This window comes from Narcine bancroftii, chromosome 2 (assembly GCF_036971445.1).
Source record: "Narcine bancroftii isolate sNarBan1 chromosome 2, sNarBan1.hap1, whole genome shotgun sequence".
In the NCBI taxonomy this organism is placed as follows: Eukaryota; Metazoa; Chordata; class Chondrichthyes; order Torpediniformes; family Narcinidae; genus Narcine; species Narcine bancroftii.
Window position 1 is genome coordinate 341,859,528 of NC_091470.1, and position 26,861 is coordinate 341,886,388.

A 26,861-nucleotide genomic window follows, 5' to 3' on the forward strand; every position below is an offset into this window, starting at 1 on the left:
GGATCAGGATCAAAATGATTGGTTGCATAAGCAATGGGGAATAAAAGAAACCGAAAAAAAAATCTATCTGGTTTAGAGAACTTTACTGGTAATGGAATAGTCTGCTACTGAGTGGCTGCAAACTAAAGGCTGAATATCAGAGCTCAGACAGTGCAATCTTCCCATCAGTCACCCAAAGGGTGAAACAGCAAGTAGGACTTCTGGCTTCCAAATCACACATTCTAAGCATCCAAGGGTCAACAAAACAAATAGTTCAGGAACATAGGAACATAGGAAGTAGGAACAGGAGTAGGCCAAAAATGGCCCATCGAGCCTGCTCCGCCATTCAATACGATCATGGCTAATCTAATTTATGACCTAACTCCACCTACCTGCCTTCTCCCCATATCCCCTAATTCCTCTATCATGTAGAAATTTATCTAACCGAATTTTAAATATGTTTAATGAGGCAGCCTCAACCACTTCCCTGGTTAGAGAATTCCAACCATTCACTACTCTCTGGGAAAAAACTATTTTTCCTCATCTCTGTCCTAAATCTACTCAACAGTACAAGAAACCTGCAGATGCTGAGGCCTAGTTCAGTACCCAAAAGTGCTGGAAAAATTCAGCAGGTTGCGCAACATCCACAGAGAGCTAAAGACACTAGATGTTTCGGGCCTGATCCCATCAGGGGTGCCGAAAATCAGGCAGACACCCAAATAAAAGAAGATGAAGCTGCTCAACAATGCAGCCTCCTCTCCTTCAGGGGAGACTGGATGCTGGTTGGGAGATCTTTTCACTGAACACTCTTGCACTTGCTGCTGCAACAGTAAGGACATTATTCGGGTGTCTGCCTGATTTATGCCGTACTTGAAGAAGGGCTCAGACCTCAAATATTGACTGCCTCTTGGCTTTCTATGGACACAACATGACCTGCTGAGCTTCTCCAGCACTTTTGTGTACTGCACAAGAAAATCGAGATGTGGATCAGCATAAATGGTTCTCTGCATCCCAAAACAGAATAGTTTATTGTGATCATACACCTATTTAAAGATCACATCATAGGTGATTCCAATTTTCTACTTCAGAATTAAATAATAATTAAGCAATAAATGTAACAATGCTAAGATGGACTATTGCTTACCACAGTATCCACATTCCAGATCCCCATAGACTTTCCTGATCTTTTCATACAGACTGACATTCAGTTGTCTCTTCTGTAAGCTGTCAAGAATTTGCTGGAAAGCTCCAAAGTCAACATCACCTTTTTGAGCTTCTGTTGATGAAGGAATTTCTTTACCACCATCATCAGACTGAACCATTTCAAATGGGTCTTCATTTTGGATCTCTTTGATGGAGTCTGCATCCTCTTGGTCCGCAGAATTAGACATGTGGTTCGTTTGCGTATTTTCAGAATTGACTAGAGCATCATTGCTAACTGGCAAAGATGGTAAAACTTCCTCTCCACATCTTTCCAAGGATCTTTGCTCATTTGTCAAAGGTATTTTGCTTTCATCCAAAGTAACTGCATTATGTTGGATTGTCTCAGTATGAAATGAAGGGTTGCCGAGAACAACTTCACGCTGAGTAAGACTCTCTAAAGGAATGTGTGCTCCTTCATTTTCAAGTCCTATAAGAACTTGATGCCTTTGTGGATCTTGGTCAGAGCCACTGAAGCCTGTACTCTCAGCCGAGTCCTCCAACGCTTCAGGTTGAATGTCACCTCCTGGTTCCAAGAGGTAGAAGCTCTGATTAATGGAGTTATTAAATACCAAATCCTCTCCCAAGTTACTGTGAGCTTCCTTGACATGAGTCTTTAACTTGACCGAGCTGACAAACTTCTTTGTACACTCAGAACAAATATAGATAAATTTATGCTTGCGGACGTGTGTTTCCAGTGAGTGGTACTTCGTGGCTCCATGATCGCAGAGCTCACAAGCAAATGGACGGTCATCGCCGTGGACTAACATGTGCCGGTCACGGTCCGATTCATTTTTAAACTTGCGCTCACACACATGGCAGTCATAGAGCAGCTGTCGTTTTCCCTCCCTAGTCAACAGGCGCAGTTCATCGTAGACCTCCTTGACTTTCTCCTCGTCCATGTCGTGGCTCTCCCGGATGTGTTTGAGGAGGTTCTTGATGTCGGAGTATTTTTTTTTGCAAAAGCGGCAATGCTGCTTGATCTTTTTGTGTACCCGTTCAATGTGCACTTTCAGGTGGCCTTTGCTGAGACAAGTAAAGGCACAGTAGTCACAGCTGAATTTTTCCCCTGTGTGCTTGCGCATGTGAACTATTAGGTTGGCCTTGATGGTGCTTGCATAGTCACACTCCAAACATTTATAAGGCTTCTCATTGGTATGAATTCTGAGGTGAGCTTGAAGTGAGTGCTTAAATTTAAATACTTTATTGCAATATTCACAGGTAAATATCTTTAGCTGGGTTGTCCCTTGTCTGAAAAAGAGAAAAATTATCTTGAGAGTTTTCAGTCTGGATGCAGAATCTTACATTGGCAGAATATTGTGTTTACAATACTGATAGTGCTATGGAGTCACACAGCACCCTACAGGCCTTCAACCAAACTTGCCCACACCAACCCAGTTGGTATTCTGGGCTGATTTCATTTGCCCGCATTTGGTCCAGATCCTGCTCAGTCTTTCCTGTCCAAATACCGTTTGAACATTGCAAGGGTACCTGCTTGCTCTGGCAGCTCACTCCATATTTGGACAACCCTCCAAGTGAAAAACTTGCTCTTAGGGTCTTGTTTAAATCTCTCCAAACTCACCTTCGACCTATGCCCTCTAATTTTAGAATTGTTTACTCTGAGCATTCACTTTATCCACGTCCCTCTTGATTTTATACAAGTCTGTGTTCGCCCCTCAGCCTCCTATGTTAGAGGGAATATGGATCTAGCTATCAAAATTCTCTGTAACTCAAAGTATCCAGTCCCAGCAATATCCCTGGTGAATCTCCTCTGCATCCTTCCAAATTATTGCTCTCCTCCTTGTAACTGAGCGGAGAGACTGCACACAATATTCCAAGCATGATCTTGCCTCTGTCTAATACAGTTCTACCCTGTGGCTCCAAATACCTGGCCCAAGGAAGGCGAGTATGCCAAAAGTCTTTTTCACCACCCTATCCACCTGAATCACTACTTTCATGGAACTATGCACATGTCTCTGATCTAAAACATTCTCTAGGGCCCTGCCATTTACTGTGCAAGTCCTACCCCAGCTTGACTCACCAAGTACAGTGCCTCACACTTGTTGGAGTTAAATTCCATTTGCCACTCCATGGCCCACCTTGTCAAATATTTCCTGTTTTAAACTTAGATATTCTTTCTCATTGTCCACTACATCATTATTTTTGGTGTCATCTATAACAGGTCCTAAAATCTGGATGGCAGAAATCTGGGCCATTTGAATATCTAGACTTTTTGAAAACTCTCACACTTTTTTCATTTACTGGGTTTTTGTGTGCGAGCTTACACCACAGATACACAAAGTAACAAGCCACCACACTTTCTTTAAAATCAAGTGTTGATTTTATTTTTCTTTAAAACCACTCATTTTGATAAATTAAGCATGCTGTATTTGCTTATGTATAAACTATCAAAATTTATCGCATAACTCTACTTTATTCCTCTTTAAATTTTAATCTTAAAAGTACTGCCCAAGAATCCAGATAAGCCGAAAATCTGGACCAATCCATTTCCTGAGCAGTCTGGATTTTTGCCCTTCTGCTGTATCTATATAAATGATTAGGACAGCAATATTGTTAACAATCAATAGTGGTCCCTGTACCATGTCCCCTAAGGCACACCACTGGTCATAGGCCTTCAATCAGAAAAGCAATTCTTCACTACCTCCCTCTGTCTCCCTCCACTAAGCCAATTTTGAATCCAATTGCCAGCTCAATTTGGATCCTATTTGATTTAGTCTGCCAAACAGGACCGTGTCAAAGTCCTTACTAAAGTCAATTTTATAATGCCACAGCCCTGCCCTCATTAATTGTTTTGATAATTCACCCTTTAATTTTGTCTTATTTGTTCAGAGTACTGTGGATTGAAGTTCTATGCCAGAAAATCAATACCAAGTACAGTACCTAGAAATTCCTTCAGTATCTGCATTATTCAGGGAGCCCTCTTCAATATTCCAGCCAATCCAAGAGTTCAGGCCATAAAAAAGGGAGCACAGGTGGGATTTATTTTCCTAGTCACTGACATCTCTGAACCAAAGCCTCTCAACTACAATTTCAGAGAAGTTAAGCATTTTGTACATACCCCGAATGATTTGGAAATCTAATGAGCAAGTGTTGCTCACCCTCCAGCGACAGAGACAAGCATTACAACAGAGTCTAGCCTTGTTCTCAAATGTTTTATGCCCCAGCAAAACTTACTCGCCAGATATTGGAACACAAGAGATAATGGCAGATTTCCCCTTTCCAACCTAGACACAAATAATAAAGCAGCTCCAGTCGGAGCTCTAGTGGAGAGTGGCTATTTCAGCTATGAATGAATGTCTTAAAGAAAATAGCTCAAACCTGAGGCATATACTTTTCTGAGAGAACTTTACAAGGTAGTTTCAGGGAAGTTGTTTCATGCTGTTGAAAAGTTAAGAATTAGGAGCCAAATATCTCTGGAAAATGGGTTCGTCATTTAGAACAATGGTCAAGTAATATTACTTTATGAGTTGAAAGTCTTTGAATTCCTTTTCCTCAAGAGAACTGTGGATTTTCAAAAATATAGCAGATGCAAAAACCAGAGGGTCAGTGGCAAAATGGACTTGAGACAAAGGTTCAGTCACAACCTCAATGAATGAAGGATCAGATTCAGGAGATTATACATGGAAGTGATGTCATAGGTGGATAGGGTTGTGAAGAGACCTTTTGGAATATTGGCCTTCACATATCAAAATATTGAGTACAGAAGTTGGAATGTTAAGTTAAAGTTATATAGGATATTGGTGAGGCCAAGTTTGAATTATGGTGTACAGCTTTGGTCACTTAACTACAGGAAAGATATCAATACGGTATTATGAATGGTGAGAGAAAGCACACAAGGTAATGGCGTGGCAATTAAAGAAAGAACAGATATCAAGGACTACTAATGCTGTTAGACGGAATTCTCTTATTACTTGTGAGATTTTATTCATTTTATAAAATGTTATATACATCTGAAGGAATACAGGAAACTGGATCAATTGATTTTTTTAAATCACAGTTGAATTTACCGATATTAGAGGATGGAGATATACAGGAGTTAGAAGAACCATTTACTGATTCAGAAATTAAAATGGCTATGATGGAAATGCCAAATGGTAAATTGCCTGGTGATGATGGATTTTCAGTTGAATTTTATAAATTTTTTATGATGGGGATGTATTACGTCAAGATGGAGAACACTCTGATTTACCTGAGTCTTGTTCTAGTGCTTTAATTACAGTAATTCCTAAAAAAGATAGAGATCCTTTGAAGGTATCTTCAGATAGACCAATTTCGTTGTTAAATGTAGATGATAAAATAATAGCTAAAATATTAGTGAATAGATTGGCTAAATTTTTACCAAGTTGATTCATATTGATCAAACAGGTTTTATAAAGAATAGATATGCTTCAGATAATATTTTGCGAGTGATTAATAGATTTCGACAATTTTTAGATCATCCGATGGTGATATCCTTAGATGCAGAAAAAGCATTTGATAGAGTTGAATGTTTTAGAGAAATTTAAGTTTGGTCCTTCTTTTATTGATTGGATTAGGGCTCTATATAGTAAACCGGTAGCTAGAGTATTGACGAATGGTTTGATTTCGGAATCTTTTAAGTTAACTCAATCAACTCGTCAAGGTTGTCCTTTATCACCAGCTTTGTTTGTGTTAGTGATTGAACCTTTAGCATGGTTGATAAGACAAAATACACAGATACATGGTATGAAAGTTTTAGATGAGGAGTATAAAATTAATTTATTTGCTGATGACGTATTGGTGTATTTAACAAATCCAGCTCAGTCACTTCTGCATTTGAAGGAATGTTTAGTACAATATGGATGTCTTTCTGGATATAAAGTTAATTGGGAAAAAAGTGAAATATTACCGGTAAGTAAAGGAGATTATTCAGTTTATAAAAATATTATTAATTTGAAGTGGACTGACCGAATTAAATATCTGGGTATAATTTTGAATGTTAATTATAAATCTTTATATAAATTAAATTATGCTCCATTAATGAAAAAAATTAAAACTGATTTGATTAAATGGAAAGATTTACCTATTAATTTAATGGGAAGGATATATACAATTAAGATGAATATCTTTCCGCGTATACAATATTTGTTTCAATCCATTCCGTATTTACTTGATAAATTTTTTTTTCAAGATTTAAAAAAATGGTTAGGGAGTTTTTATGGAGGGGTAAATTTTTGAGAGTAGCTTTGAATAAATTAACTTGGAAATATGAGTTAGGGGGATTACGTTTACCATATTTTCAAAATTATTATGAGGCAACCCAACTTAAATTTATTCGTTCATTGATGGATTTGGTACGGCCTCCTAGTTGGGCTAAAATTGAGATGTCAAGTATTTCTGAATTTGAAATACATCAATTTTTGTTTAGGTGGAATATGAATTTATTACAACAATATAATGTGCCTATACTAAAACATTTAATGAAGTTATGGATAAATAAAAATAAAATGATAGGTTCTAGGGGTAAATTATTGGCTTTGACTCCGTTGTATAATAATTAACATTTCTTTTTCAATACATAATCAAAGTTTATTGTATTGGAGATTTAAAGGTGTGAAGAATTTGGGAGATTGTTTTAAAGAGGGCAAGTTTTTATCTTTTAATCAGATGAGGGAAGATATTGGTATTGATAAGAATTCTTTATTTCTTTATTATCAAATTCGATCTTTCGTAAAATGTATGTTTGGTAGAGATATGATTTTACCTAAAATGACTAAATTTGAGACTTCTCTTACCAGAGAAGGGTTATATTTCATTTATGTATCAAATATTACAGGATGGTATGGATAAAAAGGGTTGGGATAGATCTAAAATTAAATGGGAAGCGGATACTGGTTTTACTTTTTCTGAAGAGGATTGGTTAGATATTTGTTATGATAGTGTAACTAGATTGATAAATGCACATTATGCAATGATTAATTACAATTTTTTACATCAATTATATTTGACACCTGAAAATTTTTTAAAAATATGCTTTAAATGAATCAGATTTGTGTTTTAGATGTGGTGATACGGTTGGAACGTTTTTTCATGCTGTTTGGTCATGTATACATATACAATCTTTTTGGAAGAAAATTCAATCGTTTTTAGAATATCTGTATAAAATTTAAATAGTTTTAGATGCAACAGTATTTTTATTGGGTAGTTTGCAACCTCTGAAAGGCTTGGGATTAGATAAGCTTCAGCTTGCTTTTGTATATTTAGCTTTATCCGTAGCGAAAAAATGTATTGCTAGTACGTGAAAAGATACAAATATGATTGATATTAATAGATGGCATAATGAGATGAAATATTGTTTAATAATGGAAAAAATACTATGTTTTGCATGATAATTATAATTTTTAAATTAATAAGTGGCTGTCATACTCAGAATATTTACATTTCAATTTATATTGATTAGATTTTAATATGTATATTTAACTTTTAAAAAAATATTCTTTCTTTTTTTTTATGGCTCTCCTTAGGAGAGTTGGCTGAAGGGGAGGGGATCTTTTTTTTTCTTATTTTAATATATATAAGAAAAATGTTCATGTTTAAGTGCTGTATATGTCATATATTATTTGTTTTTTGAATGAATTAATAAAGTTTTTTTAAAAAAAGGAAAGATATCAATAAGATAGAAAGAATGCAGACAAGATTTACTAGGATGCTGCCTGGACTTCAGGAACTGAGTTACAAGTTATTCCCTGGAATGAAGGAGAATGAGGGGAAATTTGAAAGAGGCATTTAAAATTATGAGGGGGATAGACAGAATAATTGTAGATAGGCTTTTTCCACTGAGGGTAGATGAGATACAAACCAAACGACATGGGTTACAAGTGAAATGGGAAAAGTTTAGGGGAATCATGAAGGGGAACTTCTTCACACAGAAAGTGATGGGAGTGTGGAACAAGCTTTTAGCTGAAGTGGTGAATGTGGGATCATTTTTAACATTTAAGAAGAACTTGGACAGGTACATGGATGGGAGTGTATTTGATGGCATATACGACCCCTCCGCCCATTTCAGCAGGGAATATTAACAACCAACTGAAAAACCTCACAAAGATAAGCGTATACAGAGCCGTTGTCATACCCACACTCCTGTTCGGCTCCGAATCATGGGTCCTCTACCGGCACCACCTACGGCACCTAGAACGCTTCCACCAGCGTTGTCTCCGCTCCATCCTCAACATCCATTGGAGCGCTTACACCCCTAACGTCGAGGTACTCGAGATGGCAGAGGTCGACAGCATCGAGTCCACGCTGCTGAAGATCCAGCTGCGCTGGATGGGTCACGTCTCCAGAATGGAGGACCATCGCCTTCCCAAGATCGTATTATATGGCGAGCTCTCCACTGGCCACCGTGACAGAGGTGCACCAAAGAAAAGGTACAAGGACTGCCTAAAGAAATCTCTTGGTGCCTGCCACATTGACCACCGCCAGTGGGCTGATAACGCCTCAAACCGCGCATCTTGGCGCCTCACAGTTTGGCGGGCAGCAACCTTCTTTGAAGAAGACCGCAGAGCCCACCTCACTGACAAAAGGCAAAGGAGGAAAAACCCAACACCCAACCCCAACCAACCAATTTTCCCTTGCAACCGCTGCAATCGTGTCTGCCTGTCCCGCATCGGACTTGTCAGCCACAAACGAGCCTGCAGCTGACGTGGACTTTTTACCCCCTCCATAAATCTTCGTCCGCGAAGCCAAGCCAAAGAAAAGATTAAGAATTTATTTTACTGTATTTATAGGTAAATATTTAATGGTGAGTAATGTTGACAGTGATCATTGTGGAGGTCTGACTGACTGGCACCAGTGCCATCTATCATTGGGGACTGGTGGTGGGGGGAGCGGGGCAGTGGGATCAGTGTAGGGGCTGGTGATGGGCCATCGGGAGACTCTTCCTGGGGCTAGCTGTCGGTCCCCGCACTGGTCCCGCTGGTGGCCCATTGTCAGTCTCTGAACTGGTCCCACTGCCCCATTCTCTCCCAGGGGTGGGGGGGGGAAACTGGTGGCGGGCTGTCAAGTGGGAAGCAGGATGGTGGGATCAGTGTGGGGTCTGGTGATGGGCTGTTAGGGGGGAGCCGGGCAGCAGGACCAGTGCGGGGACTGATAGCGGGCCGCCGGCAGAGTCTCCTGACAGCCCTCCACGAGGACCCATACTGATCCCACCGCCCCGCTCCCTCTGACAGCCCGTCACCAGTTCCCAACGATAGATGCTAGTGAGCCACGCAGCAACAATGATCACTTCAGTGTTACTCACCACTACCATTATCACCTTAATTTCAACTTCATATATAAGACCTGGGGAATATTTTTGAGCCATTTTTTGGGAAAAAAAGTGGGCCTTGATTGCCATCAAATAAGGTAATTATTTTCTAGTAGGTTAAGTAATTTTTAAAATAACTTTTACTTTTGAATTTTTTCTTCTAATCTTTAAAATCTTGAACACACGTGGTTTTTAAATGTTGTTGACAATCGGTGACATTTTAAAGTTTCCAAAAGCCTGAAGCCTATTTATAGTACAAAGCCCATGCCACCCCATGGGATACCTTTCTAGTATGACCTGCTAGCCTGGCATACCATCCATATTCATAACAGTCTGCTGAGGACAGGCAGGCTCCAGGGCCAGTAATTTGTAGTGGATTGAATTTAGGGCAATCCAATCCATCAGCGAACACACATAAATTCTTCTCTTATTCTCTTATTCTCTTATTCATTCATGAAAAGTGAGCACTATTGCAATGCTCATTCCAGGATTTTGGAATAATGGTAATAAGGGATAGACCTGGGGTTCCCAACCTTTTTGTTCCTCTGTACCCCACGGGCATTTTTATAGGTTCTCATGTACCCCTAAAAATTAAGGATTAAAAAAAAAATACGACATTGTGTAATCTGACTGCAGATTACAACACCATGTATTGTGCAGTAGTGGTTATTCCCTCAGACCCATTGTACCCACTGAAAAGTGCAAATGTACCACCTGGGGGTGGGGGGGGTACATGTACCCCAGGTAGGGAATCCCTGGGATAGACAATCTAATTCAAAGTCAGGAGGGGTACTTGCTGGTCATCCTGTTAACATGCGCCTGTTGACAACCTTTTGAACGGGAGTCATTCTGGATTTGGCAACTAATGGTGAAAAAGCCAAAGCAAGTTGCTGCAGTGCTGCATTAACTATATTTCTGACTTTCAGATGGAAGGAATGCTACTCAACAAACAGCTAAAAACATTTGGGCTTGGGTCATTGCTCTGAGCAATGTTAAGGGAATTGATTGACCTCCAACAACCACACCATCTTCTGATCTGTTGGATACAAAGTTGCCCACTTTCCCTCATTTCCCCTTGAGTTCAAATCCTGTCTGAAATAAACAGGTGTCTGCGTGCAGATTATTGAAGAGTAGCTGCCTTTGATGGTACTGTTATTTAACTGTAACATCTGATTATCTACAATGAACATAGACTAAATGAGGTACTAATTATTGAGCCATGAACTGTAGAGATGGAATGCAATTTTGGTGTCATTGGTGGCCCACAACATATACATAAACGGATGCACAGTTTGAGTTGTCTGACCTGTTTTTAATCTATTCAATGCAGCACAATGCTGACATTATGCAACAGTATATGAGTGTTCCATAACGAAAAAAACAGGACATAGCAGACTGTTTCTAAACAAAGTTTGTGCAGTGGTCACTTCTACCAAACTTGCCATAATGACTGCATCTACAAGTAGACTTCAAAATATAAAATTGTCTCTTTTCCCCCTAAACCCAACCTGACAGCTCAGCCTGGTAAGTAGTGTTACCCATACCCTCACGGTGATGTGCATTATAGCCTTCAACCAGAGTGCATTAAGTGGCTTTGCTATTCTCAGTGCATCTTCTTCCAAGTGGCAGAATACAGATTAATTACACAATACAAAAGAATAGCAATTAACATGAAATTTTCTGTGCATAATTGGAGTCCAGGTATTCTTCGAATGAGAACAGGAGAACCATGGAGGGGTTCCGGAAGCATTGCACTGCATCCTAGATGAGAATGGCAATATTTTAATATACAGTACAAGTCTGATTATCCAAAATTGGATTATCAGAAATCCTTAGTTATCCAAAATTTTTGGACCCTGAAGTGACATCTGTTCAGAAAAATCAGAAATCCTAGTTTATCTGAAAAATTTTGAAGCCGAAATGACACCATTTGGCCTCCGAAAATTTTCATTTAAATGACGATATCCAAAACAATCAGAATCCTCAGTAATCCAAAAGTTTTTTTTCGGAACTGATGTCACAGGTTGAAAACATTTTGGAATTTTGGAAAAAACTTCCTAGTCAAATTTCAAGTTTTTGGTGTTAGATTTATCTTATTTTGTTCTTATTTTGACCTACTCCTGCTCCTATCTTCTATGTTTCTATCAGTTTAATGATCAACTAATCTGTGGGTCAGTTTCCCAATTTTAGTATAATCTCCGGATGCTATTGAGGACAACTTTACTGCATCAAATCTTCTCTGAGTTTGTCTAATATTATTATGTTTTGCTGCAGATCTCTTCTCTCTGTTACCTTTGGACAGAAGAATGAAAACAACCACCTCTCAATCTCTTGAACCTCCCCTTGGAACACTAACCATGGACATCTCCACCGGCACAAAAGGGCTGTCTCCTCTACTGTAAGTCCTTTTTGTTTGCACTAGAATTACTGTGACTATTTATTATCTATCTTCTGTATTTGTTGTCTTCTCTAACTTAATAAAATTAGTTTACTACCACAGTTTACTTTACAAGTACCCGTTCATCTGCTGCGAGTAAGAATTTTGATGCATATACGGATGGTGCAATGTGTATGACAAATATACTCGTTATCATTTGCCGAACCTACCCCCCCCTTCCCTATCAGTTCTCACCTTTCCTCTCCTGCCCGCTAATCATATCCAATTAACAACTTCTGTTTATCGTCTGTACACCTCCCCCTCCCATACTTGCTTTTCACCATCTTTTTTAATCTAGGCCCCTTGCCTGCTTTCTGCTCACACCTTGAGGAAGGGCTCAGGCCCAAAACATCTAGAGTGCCCTCCATAATGTTTCGGATAAAGACACTTTTTTTCCTCTATTTGCCCCTCTGCTCCACAGTTTTAAATTTGTAATCAAACAGTTGACATGTGATTAAAGTGCATATTTCAGATTTTATTTAAGGTTATTTTTGTATATTTTGGTTTGTCCATGTAGAAATTATAGCACTTTTATACACAGTCCCCTCATTTCAGAGCAGTATAATGTTTGGGACAGAGCAATGGTGGGTATATTAAAGGAGTCATATCCCTTGCATGCACTGACTGTTGGAAGTCTGTGATTCATAGACATCACCAAGTGCTGAGTACCTTCTCTGGTGATGCTCTGCCAGGCCTCTACTGCAGCCATCTTCAGCTCTTGCTTGTTTCAGGGGCTAGTCCCCTTAAGTTTTTTCTTCAACATACAGAAGGCATGCTCATTTGGATTTAGATCGGGTGACTGACTTGCCCATTCAAGAAGTTTCCAGATTTTAGCTTTGAAAAACTCCTTTGTTGCTTTGGCAGTATGTTTGGGATCACTGTCTTGCTGTTGGATGAAGCATCATCCAATAGGTTTGGATGTATTTGCTCAAACTTGAGCAGATGTTTCTATACACCTCAGAATTCATTTTGCTACTGCTATCAGCAATTACATCATCAATGAATATAGGTGTGCCAGTACCTATGGTAACCATACACGTCCAGACCATAATATTCCCACCAACATGTTTCACAGATGAGGTGGTATGCTTTGGATCTTTGGCAGTTCCTTTACACCTCTACACTTTGTTCTTGCCATCACTCTGATAAAGGTGAATCTTCGTCTCATCTGTACACAAGGCCTTTTTCCAGAATTCTGCAGGCTCTTTTAAATACTTCTTGTCAAACTGTAATCTGGCCATCCTGTTTCTCTCACCAACTAGTGGTTTGCGTCTTGCAGTGTAGCCTGTGTATTTCTGTTCATGAAGCCTTATGCTAACAACAGTCAGTAGGCACTTACAGGTGGCCAATTGCCCCGCTTGTAAAGCCGCATATTTTGGCAATATGCGCTGTTGGGAAGCTACCTGAATGTGCAGGTGGCGCGTGCAAAGTGAACTTTGTAACACTCCTCCAAGAGGGATAATCGCCGCAGCACAATGGCCTCCCAGCAGCTGCATTTGGGGTGATAGTCAACTGGCGAGCCCCTGACAGCTCCTCTCCCAGCTGCCCCTTCCCCTGGCGCAGGACATCGGGGTAAGGGCAGCTGGCTGGGCTGTCAGCGCGGGAACTACGGGGCTAGAGCGGCCGGCGGGGGTGAAGGGGGCTGGGCTGCCAGTGTGGGGACTGCAGGGCTGGAGTGGCCAGCGGGGGAGAAGGGGGCTGGGCTGTCAGCATGGGAACTGCGGGGCTAGAGAGGCCAGCGGGGGAGAACGGGGACTGGAGAAGCCGGCGGGGAAGAACAGGGGCTAGAGCGGCCAGCGCGGGAGAAGGAGGCTGGGCTGTCAGTGTAGGAACTGCAGGGCTAGAGCAGCCGGCGGGGAAAAATGGGGACTGGAGCGGCCGGTGGGGGAGAAAGGGGCTGGCCAAAACAATGCCGGTACCTGACTCGAGCACCGTACTCACCCGCCGGCCTCTCCATCCTCCTTCTCTCCTGCCGACCGCTCCAGCCCCATGAGTGGGGAGAGAGCGGGGCAGCGGGATCAGTGTAGGGACGTCCCGCGCGGGAAGTCCCTGCGCTGATAGCCCGCGCTGGCTGTCCCAGTTGACAACCAGCCATCCTGAATTGACAACCCAAGGACAGGAACCGGAATGCGCTCAGATGCCCATCCCGGCACAGCTGTCCTTTCAGGTGGCCAGCATTGCGCTTTAAACGCTGCCGAAATTTAAAGGGCCACTTCTGCTTCTTCAGGCGCATTCTTAGTGCAGAATGTACCTGAAAAAGCCTAGTGACACATCCACATCTGACCCCTGAGGCGTTTGGGGATTTTTCTTCATTTTCTTCACCAACAGTGGAGGTCTTCCTTGGCCTACCTGTCCCTTTGCGATTACTGAGCACACTCTTTCTTCTTAATGATGTTCCAAACAGTTGATTTCATTAATCCTAACATTTGGGCGATGTCTCTTACTGTTTCATTCTTGGTTTTCAAACTCATAATGGTTTATTTGACTTTCATTGGGCACAAACTCTGATCCTCTTGTTGAAAAATGGAAACTATAGACTCCAAGGGTGATCAAAAGCTTGGAAGCAAATCTATTTCCCTTATACTTGCCCCAATGAAACAAATAAACATACCTAAATAAATACAAACACCTGTGAAGCCAAATGACCCAAACATTATGTTGCCCTGAATGTATAAAAAGTTTTGTAATTACTACATGGTCAAACCAAAATGTACCTTAAATAAAATCTGAAATCTACACTTTAATCACATATGAATATTTTGATTAGAAATTTCAAACTGTGGAGCACAGGGGCAAATAATGGAAAAAAGTGTATTTGTCCCAAACATTATGGAAAATAACCGATTATTCAGTAAATTATACTAGTGCCATGTGTGCCCCAGTGAAACTTCACCACATTTCTCATCAACCTTTAAGAAATCTATGAACTTTCACCACCCTTACACATTACTCTGAGACCGGCTGAGTTTCTCCAGCATCTCTGTGTTTTGACTACAATCAAAGTGGCTGCAGACTTTCATGTTTCACTGAAACAGAGTTGTGCTAACAGCTCGACTAACCATGCCGCCCCAATTTGAATTCAAAAACTGTCAGTTGAAGTGAGTTCTGTTTAGTTTAAGGTGAATATAGAATGAGGATGGGGTCGAATGTAGTGGCCATTTTGATAAGAAATGTTGTGAAGTTTAACTGCTGCTAGTAGTCTAATTGTGGGTTCTATAAGGAGTGTGAACAACACTAATGTAAGCTTTGTTCTTTTTAAAACTTTCATAGCTAGTCAAGTTTTAGTCGTGGAGGTGAGCTCCTCCTGTGCACTGTGGCAACTCAAGGATGTTGCCAACATCCTTGTGCAGGAAATGTGTGCAGCAGTAGTACAATGGCATTAGTGGATTCACTTTGGAGCATCCGCAATGCTGGGATGTTGTGGATAGCACTTTTAGGTTGGTCAGACCGCAGTGTAAGGGTCTAAAGAACAATAGCGAATGGGTGGACCCCCCCACCTCCCTCCATTATCATTCCTAATCTCTACCTAGATGGATTCAACAGAGATCTTGTATCAACTCTGATCTCAGGCAGCACTCGCAAAATATCCATCTGCGACATTGATCCCAGTCTTGCCCAGTAATAGACCATATGGTTTGTACAGGTCCTACCTACCCCTGAACCATTGTCAATGCCCCAGAAACCCTCTCTCTTGCACTTTTGCTCAGGCAGGGCAACAGCAGGAAGGTACTGCAGGAGTCCCTTGTGGTCATCTCCCTTGAAAAGATATGAATACTGTGGGGGGAGATGGATCAACAGAGGAAGGCAACAGCAGCCTTCATGGCACATGGACAGCTCTGCTCCACAAGAGAGCAGCAAGTAGCATGGCAGAACTGTAGTGTTGAGGGATTCCAGGGTAAGGCAAATAGACTGGAGCTTCTGTGGCACAAATGGGACTCCTGGTTGGTGTGTTGCTTCCCGGGTGCAAGGGTCAAAGATGGGCTCAGAACTGCTGCAGGGCTTTCTGGAAGGGGAGGGTGAACGGCCAGTTGTCAAGGTGGATGTTGGCACCATCGGTAGGGAACAAAAGCGGGATGAGATCCTACAGACCAAATTTAGGGAACTAGAAATAAATTAAAAAATTGAATCACAGGATTACTGTCCATGCCAAGTGCTAGTCAGAGTAGGAATTACAGAATAGACAAGATGACTACGTGGCTTGAGCAAAAGGGCAAGAGGGAGGGTTTCTGGAGCATTGACAATGGTTCAGGGGTAGGTAGGACCTGTACAAACCATATGGTCTATTACTGGGCAAGACTAAATTATACTAGTGCCATGTGTGCCCCAGTGAAACTTCACTAAGAGGCGGGTTGATTACACTATCAGCCAGCAACCCAACCCCCTGCTGCCTGACAACCCCCCACCACACGACCTGACAGCCCCCCACCCCGCTGCCGGACAGCCCCCTCCCCACTAACTGACAGCGCCACCCCGCTGCCCGATAGCCCCCCCTCACCGTGGCCGGACAGCCCTCCTCCACGCTGCCTCTGCCCCGACGGCCGCCTCTGCCCTGATGTCCCCCGCTGGCCACCCTGCCCCGACATACCACCGACCTCTCCTCGCCAGTAAGGCAGGGTCTGTCAGGCAGCGGGGCGGGGGGGGGCTTCAGGCAGCAGGGAGGGGGGGGACCAGGCAGCGGGGCGGGAGCAGCCAGAAGGGGTCATGGGGGCAGGGGCGGCCAGCAGGGAAACTTCGGGGCAGGGGCGGCCAGTGCGGGCTATCACAGCCCGGCTGGCTGCTCCTTCACCGGGGCCGCCCTCTGCTGCTCAAAATGCAACATAGTAATGGCAGTCTTCCCTCCCCATAAACCCCCACACAGCTGGAACTGTGTGGGAAACACAGAGTGGTTTCACCTGCCTGGAGGGATTATGGGTAGGGAAGACGGTCATTGCTATTCCGCATATTTATGACAGGTGGCACCAGTCGCCCCGCCTCTGGAAAAACAGGCCCTTTCAGGTGGGCTGTAGGAGTCTTTTTGGGCTGCCACCTGAAAGGTGAGTCTTCAGGCTGGGATCCGCTCCTGCAGCCTCCCTCAAGGCGGAGGATGCACCTGAAAATGGACAGTGAGACATTCTTCCACATCTTCCCTCTGAGCAGAGAGTTGCTGAACTGAAAGCACCAAGAACATTAAGGTCTTATTGCTTCTACCCAAACCAAAAAGCCCATTAAAGAGTCAGGAAAACTAATTATTGACAGGATATACAATTGACTTGGCTGTGTGACTTTGTGATTAATTTCATGAGAAAATCTGCAGACTTGCCTGAAAGAATTCTGGGCTAGCTCCAATGGTGCCTGTTGAATAGCATATTCCTGGTAGCCCTTTCGCAGAGCTAAATCTTGGCCAATACTTTCAGACTCAGCAGCTGGAGTTTTCTCAGCTGGAGTGGCCTCGATAGGAATAATTTTAGTGGCACCTGGAATAGACAGAAAGAACATTTCACACTGTCACACAGGGCAGCAGTTACAAAGTGAGGCAAGAATTGGCCTTAACACTTTAGAGATAGAAGAACATGAGTCAGATTTATCCCTCTTATGTCAGTTCTGTACAATACATTGGGGTGACCTGTGACTTGATGCCATTAACTTGCCTTTGACACTCATCCCAGGACTTCTGATTCTGTCACCAAAAATCTACTAATTCTGAATTGAAATGTAACAGTTCAAACAGCCTTGAATACCAAATGGATAAGGGAGTTCCATAAATCCACCACAGTATTTGGTAACTTCATTCCTGTCTGTAAGGAGTTTGCGTGTTCTCTCCGTGTCTACGTGGGTTTTCCCCGGGGGCTCCTGTTTCCTCCTAACGCTCAAAATGTACCGGGGATGTAGGTTAATTGGGTGCAAATTGGGTGGCACGGACTCGTGGGCCGAAATGGCCCGTTACCCTGCTGAATGTCTACATTTTTTTTAAAGTTAAATTTAAATTAAAAAAAATAAAAATTATCCCTGTTAAGGAATAGATTTCCTCTTCCTACCATACCATTTCCTTTCAGCAGTTTGCAAACTTGAAATTATCCCTTAATCATTTAAATTCCAGAGAAATCAGTTTCTTCACATAATTACACGCCTGTTCATTCTGATAAATCAACCTTATGTAGTTGCTAAATGATTTGCTTGTGCCCTGTCTGCCCATAGCATTTATGGTGTATTCTAACTGGTGCCTAGAATGCCAGCATTTCATTTGGCTCTTCCATAATTCCTTTTAAATATCAATGCACACAGATCCTTAGATAAACACTGCTTTCAACCTTTTACTATTCAGAAATTATTGCAGTCTGTTTTTGTCAACACTGGACAACCTCACACTAGCTTACGGCGCAAACCAGTTTCTAGAGCTTTTCTGTCCATTGCTCTCCAAGGATACTGCCTGACTTGTGGAGTTCCAACAATTTCTCTGTGTTTGCTCTATCAATTTACTATCCATTTAATCTAATAACATCTTATCACTACTTTGGACGGTCTTTAATGAGGGAATGATCTGTTGCTTCCATAAGTGATTAATATTTACAGCCACCACACATATCTTTGAGGAACACCTCTATTCACCTGCTAGTAAGACAATTTGCCCATTGTACTACACTTTGACATTTAGTGAACATAGAACATTACAGCACAGTGCAGGTTCTTCAGTCCACAACGTAGTGCCAACTGAAACATATCTACCAAACAAAAACTAAACCCTTCCTACCTCATAACCCTCTATTTTCTTTCATCCATGTACCTGTCTAAGAGTCTCTTAAATGCTCCTGTTGTTCCAGCCTCCACCACCACCTCTGGCAATGCATTCCAGGCCCCCCACAACTCTGTGCAAAAAAACTTACCCCTGATGTCTCCCCTAAATCTCCCTCCCTTCACTTTGTACAGATGTCCTCTGGTGTTTGCTATTCTGCTCTGGGAACAAGGTGCTGGCTGTCTACCTTATCCATGCCTCTCATAAACTTGTAGAGCTCTATCCAACTTCTGCAATTTCCATGAGCCTCTATTCAGTTAACATTGCCTTAAGAGAAAATAAATGAATGCCTTAGAAGTCCATACAAGTACCATCCAAGGACAGTCTCCTATAAATTCAGACTCTTTTTCCAAAAAAAAATTATTAAAGTATGTCTTTCATGACCTCCATTTTACAAATCCACGTTGGCTCTGATAAAAATATGTATAAAGTATATTCAATCATTCAATCCTTCATTATAAAAACAATTCCCAACAAAAGATGACTGATCAATTAATCTATAATTCCCAGTTAGCAAATTTTCAAGTTCGCTAACTTTTCCTGAATTGTGAATTTTGGAAGATTTGCAATGTTCCCATTTTTTTGAGAAATGAAATTATCTGATCCTAGGGAGATGTTTCACTTCTCATCATTATTACCCTGCTTCTTTTAAACTTGGCAAATCCCCATCCCATATAACATAACAATTACAGCACGGAAACAGGCCATTAGGCCCTTCTAGTCCGCACTGAACCAAACACCCCTTTCTAGTCCCACCTCCCTGCACAATGCCCATAACCCTCCATCTTCTTCTCATCCATATACCTGTCCAACCTTTTCTTAAATAATACAATTGACTTCGCCGCCACTATTTCTCCCGGAAGCTCATTCCACACGGCTACCACTCTCTGAGTAAAGAAGTTCCCCCTCATGTTACCTCTAAACCTCTGCCCCTTAATTCTTAACTCATGTCCTCTTGTTTTAATCTTTCCTCCTCTTAACGGAAATAGTCTATCCACATCCACTCTGTCTATCCCTTTCATAATCTTAAATACTTCTATCAAATCCCCACTCAACCTTCTACGCTCCAAAGAATAATTTGTCCAATCTCTCCCTATACTCTAGATGCTTAAACCCAGGTAACATTCTGGTAAACCTTCTCTGCACTCTCTCCACTCTGTTTATATCCTTCCTATAATTAGGCGACCAGAACTGCACACAGAACTCCAAATTAGGCCGCACCAACGTCTTATACAATCTCAACATCACCTCCCAACTCCTATATTCCATGCACTGATTGATAAAGGCCAGCATACTAAAAGCCTTCTTCACCACCCTATTCACGTGAGTTTCTACCTTCAGGGAACGATGTACCGTTACTCCTAAATCTTTCTGCTCTTCTGTATTCCTCAATGCTCTCCCATTTACCACGTATGTCCTATTCTGACGGTTCCAGGCAAAAAGATCTCTCACAACCTCGTGCTGCTCAGGGACACCACTGCTTATGTGCAGGATAGGTGGGTGGATGCCTGCCTGGTCAGCTTAGACCAGGAGATGACTTTCAACTGTATTTTGCACACATCCATGATGGATGTACTCTCCAAAATGGGCTTTGGGGAGTGAATCTGGAATTGGATCAAACTGCTCTTCACAGACAGCTGTAGTGCAGTTCAAATTAACGGGTGGGAAACAGATAACTTCACCATCAAGTCTGGAGTTAGACAAGGCTGCCCTATCTCCAGTCTTATTTGTGTGCTGCATAGAGCCCTTTGCTGAATCCATCAGGAAGGATGAGGCCATGAGAGGAGTGATTTTGCCAGGCAGTGGAGGAGCTCGGGTCAAGGTCTTCCTGCACATGGACGATGTTGAATCTTCTGCTCAGACACATGATTAGTCTGGAGACTGACCAGCATACGTGGGCATTTTGAGTCCGCATCAGGTGCCAGGGTTAACCAAAAGATTTGGTCCACCATCCTCTTCACAGTCAGATCTGACTACTTGAAGGTGCTGGGGATCTGGTTTGGAGGGGCTGAGGCATGCAACAAAAATTGGTTGTAGCGATCGCAAGGGTCCACCAAAAATTGGGACTGTGGGTGCAGCGCTCCCTCTCGATAAGAGGGAAGAACTTGGTCATCAGATGTGAGGTACTTTCGGTGCTGCTGTACATGATACAGATGTGGCCCATTCCCCCGCACCTGCACCCTGGCATTCACCAGAGCAGTGTTTGGATTCATTTGGGGTTCTAAAATGGACAGGGTCAGAAGGAGCGGTATGTACGTCACTGTAAAATGGGGGCAAGGGGATACCTACCTTTGTGTGCGGCCGAATCAGGATGTGCATGGAACCAAAATATGCCTACATACTGAGGTTCTACCTCTCCCGGGTGTTGCATAGGATAGGCCTGGCCCCGTTGCCGTGCAATGTCCCAGTCAGATGGACTTTGCAACACTACCCACCCTTCATGGAAAAGTTTTTCAACGACAACACCTTCATCCACAAGGCCATCAGGGCAGTGGTGAGTACGCAGCGTCTTACAGAAAATGAGGAAGAAGGACTCGATGGATCTGGTGGGGATGGCTCCCTGAACAGGTATCCAGGTCATCTGGTGGAATGACTCATCCCCAGGGCTCACTAACCAGCAACAGGTTTTGACCTGTCTGGCAGTGAGAGAAGCTCTCCCAGTGAGATCCTTCTTGCATAACTGGAACATCACCCTCCCACGCATGTTGTCCTTGGCACGGCTGCAGTGGAGATTGTCCCCCACCTCTTTGCCAAATGTAGATTCGCAAAGAGTGTGTGGAGAAGGATGCAGGGAGCTTTGTAGGTTCATCCCCAGTGGCAGCGTGACAGACTCTGAGTCCAACATCTAGAACTGCTGGAAGGCCATAAACTCGGTGAAGGATGCCTTTTGATTGGCCTGAAATCTGTTGGTCTTTCAGCACACGGAGATGTTGGTCCAGGAATGGTGCAGGAGTACGTGATGAGGGGATGGGATGAGGCTTGGTGCAGCCAACGCGAGGGCACTGTGGGGAAGGAGCACAGATTGGAGTCTTTCCATTACCAGGCACTGAGGGGAAGCCCCTCAACCAACAGAGGGGAGAGAAACAAGGTGTCACAGTGCTGGTAATGGAGTATTATTCTTTGCAATGTACGTTGGTTCGCCAATGTGAGATCCCATCTGCACATGCGCAGACGTTACATGCATTGACTTGCAAAGAGCAGCACACGTTTTTTGCACGGGATCAAAAAGCTGAATCAGTGGGGAATCGTAGTGGAGCAACCCCCAAAAAAGTGCAAAAATAGTGGGTCTGAAGGAGCAGAGCCCTGACCCTGAGCGAGATCGCAGGAGAACGATCCACAAAAATGGAATCAGAGCTCCTGAACGAGCCCTCCGGAGAAGGAGGTGAGCAGTAAAAATTCCAGGACTGCCGGTGGGAGGTTCCCAGGTCCCAATGAGGGGAGGCCCTGATGTAGCCCTCTGGAGGTAGAGGTGTACCGGAAATGGTCTGGGACAATCAGCGGGAGGTTCCCGGATCCCAATGAGGGGCTGGGGCAGAGGCAGGGCAGCAAGAGCCCAAGGAGGAAGGCCTCCGAGAAGAGCTCTCATAGCACTTGGTTAGCACCAAAAATACAGTGGGCCTGCTGGGGTGCAGTGTCCCAGCTGAGGAGCAGCAAGGCCAATCTACCTCCATTGGGGGTGGGATCAGGTGGCAGTGGCCTACTTTCGTTGAAGGTGGGGCCCAAGGCTGGCTGCACTGACCTAGCTTCATTGAAGATGGGTTCTGAAAACGATAGCAGCAATGTCGATCTACCTCTACAGGGAGTGGGATCAGGTGACAGTGGCCTACCTTTGCTGAAGGTGGGGTCCAAGTCTGGCTGCACCAACCTGGCTTCATGGAAGTTGGGGTCCCAAAAAGCAAGTAGTGTTACCATTATGCCACTGCATGAGGTGAGCTGCATGAGACGATTGGACCTCAGTATATCGAGTGGCAGTGAAGGGGAGTATCCTGCACAAGAGCAGATAGGACCTGAGTCACACCTAACAGATCGCATAGTGAAGCCGCCCACTCGACAAGTGAAAATAACCACCATAAAAAGCCCGGAGTAGGGCGTGGTCTCTGCACGACGGGCACCGGCTTGATCAGGGTCTGAGAGTAAGGCCTGCAAGAGAGTAGAGGCCTCGACCAGCGATGAAATTGTAAGACATCTGGACAAATTGGAGGAACTAATGATGGCCATGGTGAGTAAGTTTCCGACACCATCAGAGCATGATAATGCATGGGAAGGTGATGAAGTGCCAGTAAAGGAGGCCAAGTCACCCAAATCCCCATACACTCCTCAGGCCAGACAGGAGGAGAATATACCAGCTATTGCCACGAAGTTTGCAGTAACAAAGGGTATCGGCCAGTCACTAGAGGATGATATTGTGGGGTCAATAATTTATATGGTATCGAATGCTTTTCAGGAGACGGTATTAGAAGAATCCATCAAGAAGTACCCCTGCCCTGTTAACTGCCCTCCTAAGGTAAGCCCTGCGATATGGGACAATTTGAAGGTTCCCTCAAGGGCAAAAGATGTGAAAATTCCTCGGCTTCATTATTGATACAGAAGACATGAAAGTTACCCTGTCAGAGGATAAAGCGACAGAGATCAGGACTGCCTGCAGAGGGCACATGACAGAGTGTCGTCCCTCCATAAGAAAGGTGGCCAGGTTGATTGGGAAACTGGTGGCATCTTTCCTGGCAGTACAATATAGCCTGCTAAATTATATGTTCCTGTAAAGGGACAGAATATCAGCTCTTAAGACAGCTAAGGGACATTTTGTCAGGCCCACGAGGCTCACAAGTGAGGCCAGATCCAACCTAGTATGGTGGATCAACCACATCTCGTGGGCTTACGCAAGGATCGAGCTCAGAAAGGTGGGCCTGGAGATCAGGTCAGATGCCAGTGGTGAAGGTCGGGGAGCTATGAATCTAAAGGTCTCTACTGGAGGCAGATGGACAGATAGATTGCTCAAAGAGGCCTCTAAATCAGGCATTAATTATTTGGAAATGCTGGCAGGGTTTCGAGCACTAAAGTCTTTCTGTGCGAGAGAAGCTGACTTCATGTACTGCTGAGGTTGGATAACACTTCAGCAGTGGCCTACCTCAATAATATGGGAGGTCTCAAATCTCAATCCTGTAACAAGTTAGCCATTGAGACTTGGCACTGGTGCATTCAGAGAAATATATGGGTTATTGCCGCCTACCTGCTGAGTCGGATCAACGTACAGGTGGACCTGTTGTCCAGAAAATTCAATGATAGCAGTGAGTGGACTCTAGGTAAGAAATATTTTAAATTGCTAGCAGACACCCTTGGCATGCCAGAGATAGATTTGTTTGCACCCAGGCTTAATGCCCAGGTTCCGAGGTTCGTGTCCTGGCTGCTGGATCCCCAAGCCGAGGCCTTTGACACCTTTACCCTAGACTGATCAAAATATAACTTTATTGTGAATAAAGTATATTTTTGGAAAAAAAATCTGATTGATTTTAAATGGAAAACAGACTACTTTCAAAACAGTGGTCAGCACCTGAAGTCTATAGATCTGAAAGATTAAAAACTTTTATAATCCATAAGGATCAGTTAGAGGAATCTATGGATGACTGAGCCACACATGCGAATCACTATTTTTATACAGGCGCTGTGGTCTTTTTCCTATTTGATTCTTGCTCAGCCTTTGTTTTATTGCCAGTCACATTCTTGAAACACAATCAGCTCACTCGGCACAGAACTCACACTGCAAACTTTTATAGTCATTCCAGACATTCAAACACCAATATATTGTTAATGTCTCTCCTTTCTTGACAATTGTTATATCATTAAAATTTCATGTACACAAATCCAGTCATGAGTACAAATCATGTTTTCCATTGGTGTGATTTATTGTTTGTTCATTATTTCTCAAGGTCTGTGGTTCAATTTTGGTGTTCATCTGCAAAGGACTTAGATTTGAGTTGGAAATGAGGCATTGGCTGTAGTTTGATCATTTTTGCATCTATCATTAGCCAAAAAAAGAGCATTGCCTTTTTGGTTATTGCATGGATTAGCTCAAAGGGCCACATAATCATGGTGACCATCTAAAAGTATTCAATAAAAATCATGAACATTGAGAGTTGAATCAAGGCACTTAGTAAATAGTTGACTGCTTCTCACCTGGAATAGCTTCGTGTGCTGTGAGAACCACGCTGATAATTGGTTTCTTTCCTCCTGTATTTTGATCAGTATCCTTATACGTCAATTTTTCATTCTTTTGCCAACGTGGTCTCTTTACTGCCCTCTCGCTTACATCATCCAACTCTACTTCAGGGTCCATTTTGTCTGGAGAGAGGTGGTGGGTGGGTGGGAGGGAGAGGAAGAGGGAAAGAAAGTAAACCAATGCATCAAATTGCAGTCCTGACCATATCATCACACTATTCTTGACGACATAGGGTTCTAACAGTCCTATATCTTGGAAACAGACCCAGAGGCCCACTTTGCCTGTGCCAAACCAACATAACCTTATACTTAGTCTCAAGTCTGTATTAGGCCCACACCCCTTCAATACCCTTACATCCATGTAGTTATCCAAATGTTACTTAAAGAAAGCTACTGTTCCTGCCTCCATCTCTTTGTTTGGCAGGTCATTCCACATGTCCACCACCCTCTAAGTAAAAAATTGTCCCATCATCTCCCCTCAAAATCCTGTGTCCCCCCATACATGCCCTCTTGTCCTAAATTCTCCTACTCTAGAAAACAGACTGCCACTATTCCCCACATCTATGCCCCTCATAATTTTATATACCCCAATAAGATACCTTGTCAACTTCCCATGCTCTAAGGAAAACAGGCCTAGTTTTTCCAATCTCTCACGATTACTCAACTTCCCTAATCCTGGCAACAACTTTGTAAATCAACCTTTCCAATTTTATAATATCCTTCCTATGGCTAGGTGTCCAAAAATGCACATAATATTCCAAGTGTGGCCTCACCAACATCTTGCATAACTTCAACATGTTGTCCCAACACTTACACTCAATGCCCTGATCAAAGGAAGCAAACATCTCTAATGCTCTCTTCGCCAGAACATTACAGCCCAGAGCAGGCCCTTCAGCCCATGATGTTGTGGTAAACCTACTTCATAACAATCCAATTTTTCCCTAACTCTCAAGCATTCTATTTTTCTTGCATCCATTTTCCCTAAATCTTTCTCCACTCACCTTAAATAGATCTCCTCCGATATTTGCTATTGGCACCCCAGGGGAAAAAAGTGCTGGCTGTCCACTCTATCTATGCCCCTCATAACCTTATATACCTTTATTACATTACCTCTCATCCTTCATTGTTTCAAAGAAAAAACCCCTAGCTCTAAAAACCCTGTTTCATTAGACATGCTTTCTCCAATCCAGTCAACCTTCTCTAAAGCATCTATATCCTACTTGTAATGAAGTAACCAGAACTGAACACAATACTCCAAGTCATAGAACATAGAAAATTTCACCGTAGTACAGGCCCTTTGGCCCACAATGTTGTGACAACCCATTTAGTTACCAAAAAATAGTAAACTCCCCTCCTCATAACCCTCTGTTTTTCTTTCATCCATTTTCTGAATGAGTCTCCCATGGGGAACCTTGTTAAATGCCTTATTAAAATCCATATGCAACACATCTACCACTCTACCTTCACCAATTTCTTTTACTATGTCATCCTCCTCACAAAGCCATGCTGACTAACCCTGACAAGACTGTACTTCTTTAAATGTTCATAAATCCTGTCCTTAGGAATTCTCTCCAATAGTTCGTCCGCCACTGATGTAAGACTCACTGGTTTATAATTCCCCGGATTCTACTGTTTTAAAGGATCCAGGACATCACAGACCAATTGCAAGGCATCCTCAAGGGTGAAGAGTGAGGAGCTGGAAGAAGCAATGCACGTCAGCACAAATGACATCGAAAAGAAGAGGAAAGAAATTCTGCAGTGTGACTTCTGAGAAGACAGCTGAAAAGCAGGATCTCCAGAGTGGTCATCTCCATTTTGCTTCCAGTTCCTCGTGTGGGTGAGGGCAGGAACAGGGAGATACGGGATCTGAATGTGTGCCTGAAGAACTGGTGCAGGAAGCAGGGATTTAGATTCTTTGACCTCTGGGATCTGTTTTGGGGTAAGGATGAATTGTACAAAAGGGGCGGGATGCACTTTAA

At 42.9% G+C, this 26,861-nt stretch overlaps 1 protein-coding gene across 3 annotated transcripts in view; it reads right to left on the reverse strand.

The window, feature by feature from the left end:
- zfat (zinc finger and AT hook domain containing) overlaps positions 1–26,861 on the reverse strand; it is a 194,320-nt gene that overhangs the window by 107,835 nt on the left and 59,624 nt on the right. For all 3 annotated transcript variants that reach the window (XM_069922233.1, XM_069922232.1, XM_069922234.1), the window contains 3 exons: positions 24,841–25,005; positions 17,200–17,353; positions 1,124–2,430 (listed from right to left, as the gene is read on the reverse strand). In XM_069922233.1, the coding sequence (XP_069778334.1) occupies positions 1,124–2,430; positions 17,200–17,353; positions 24,841–25,005 (1,626 nt within the window). The remainder of the gene's footprint in view (positions 1–1,123; positions 2,431–17,199; positions 17,354–24,840; positions 25,006–26,861) is intronic.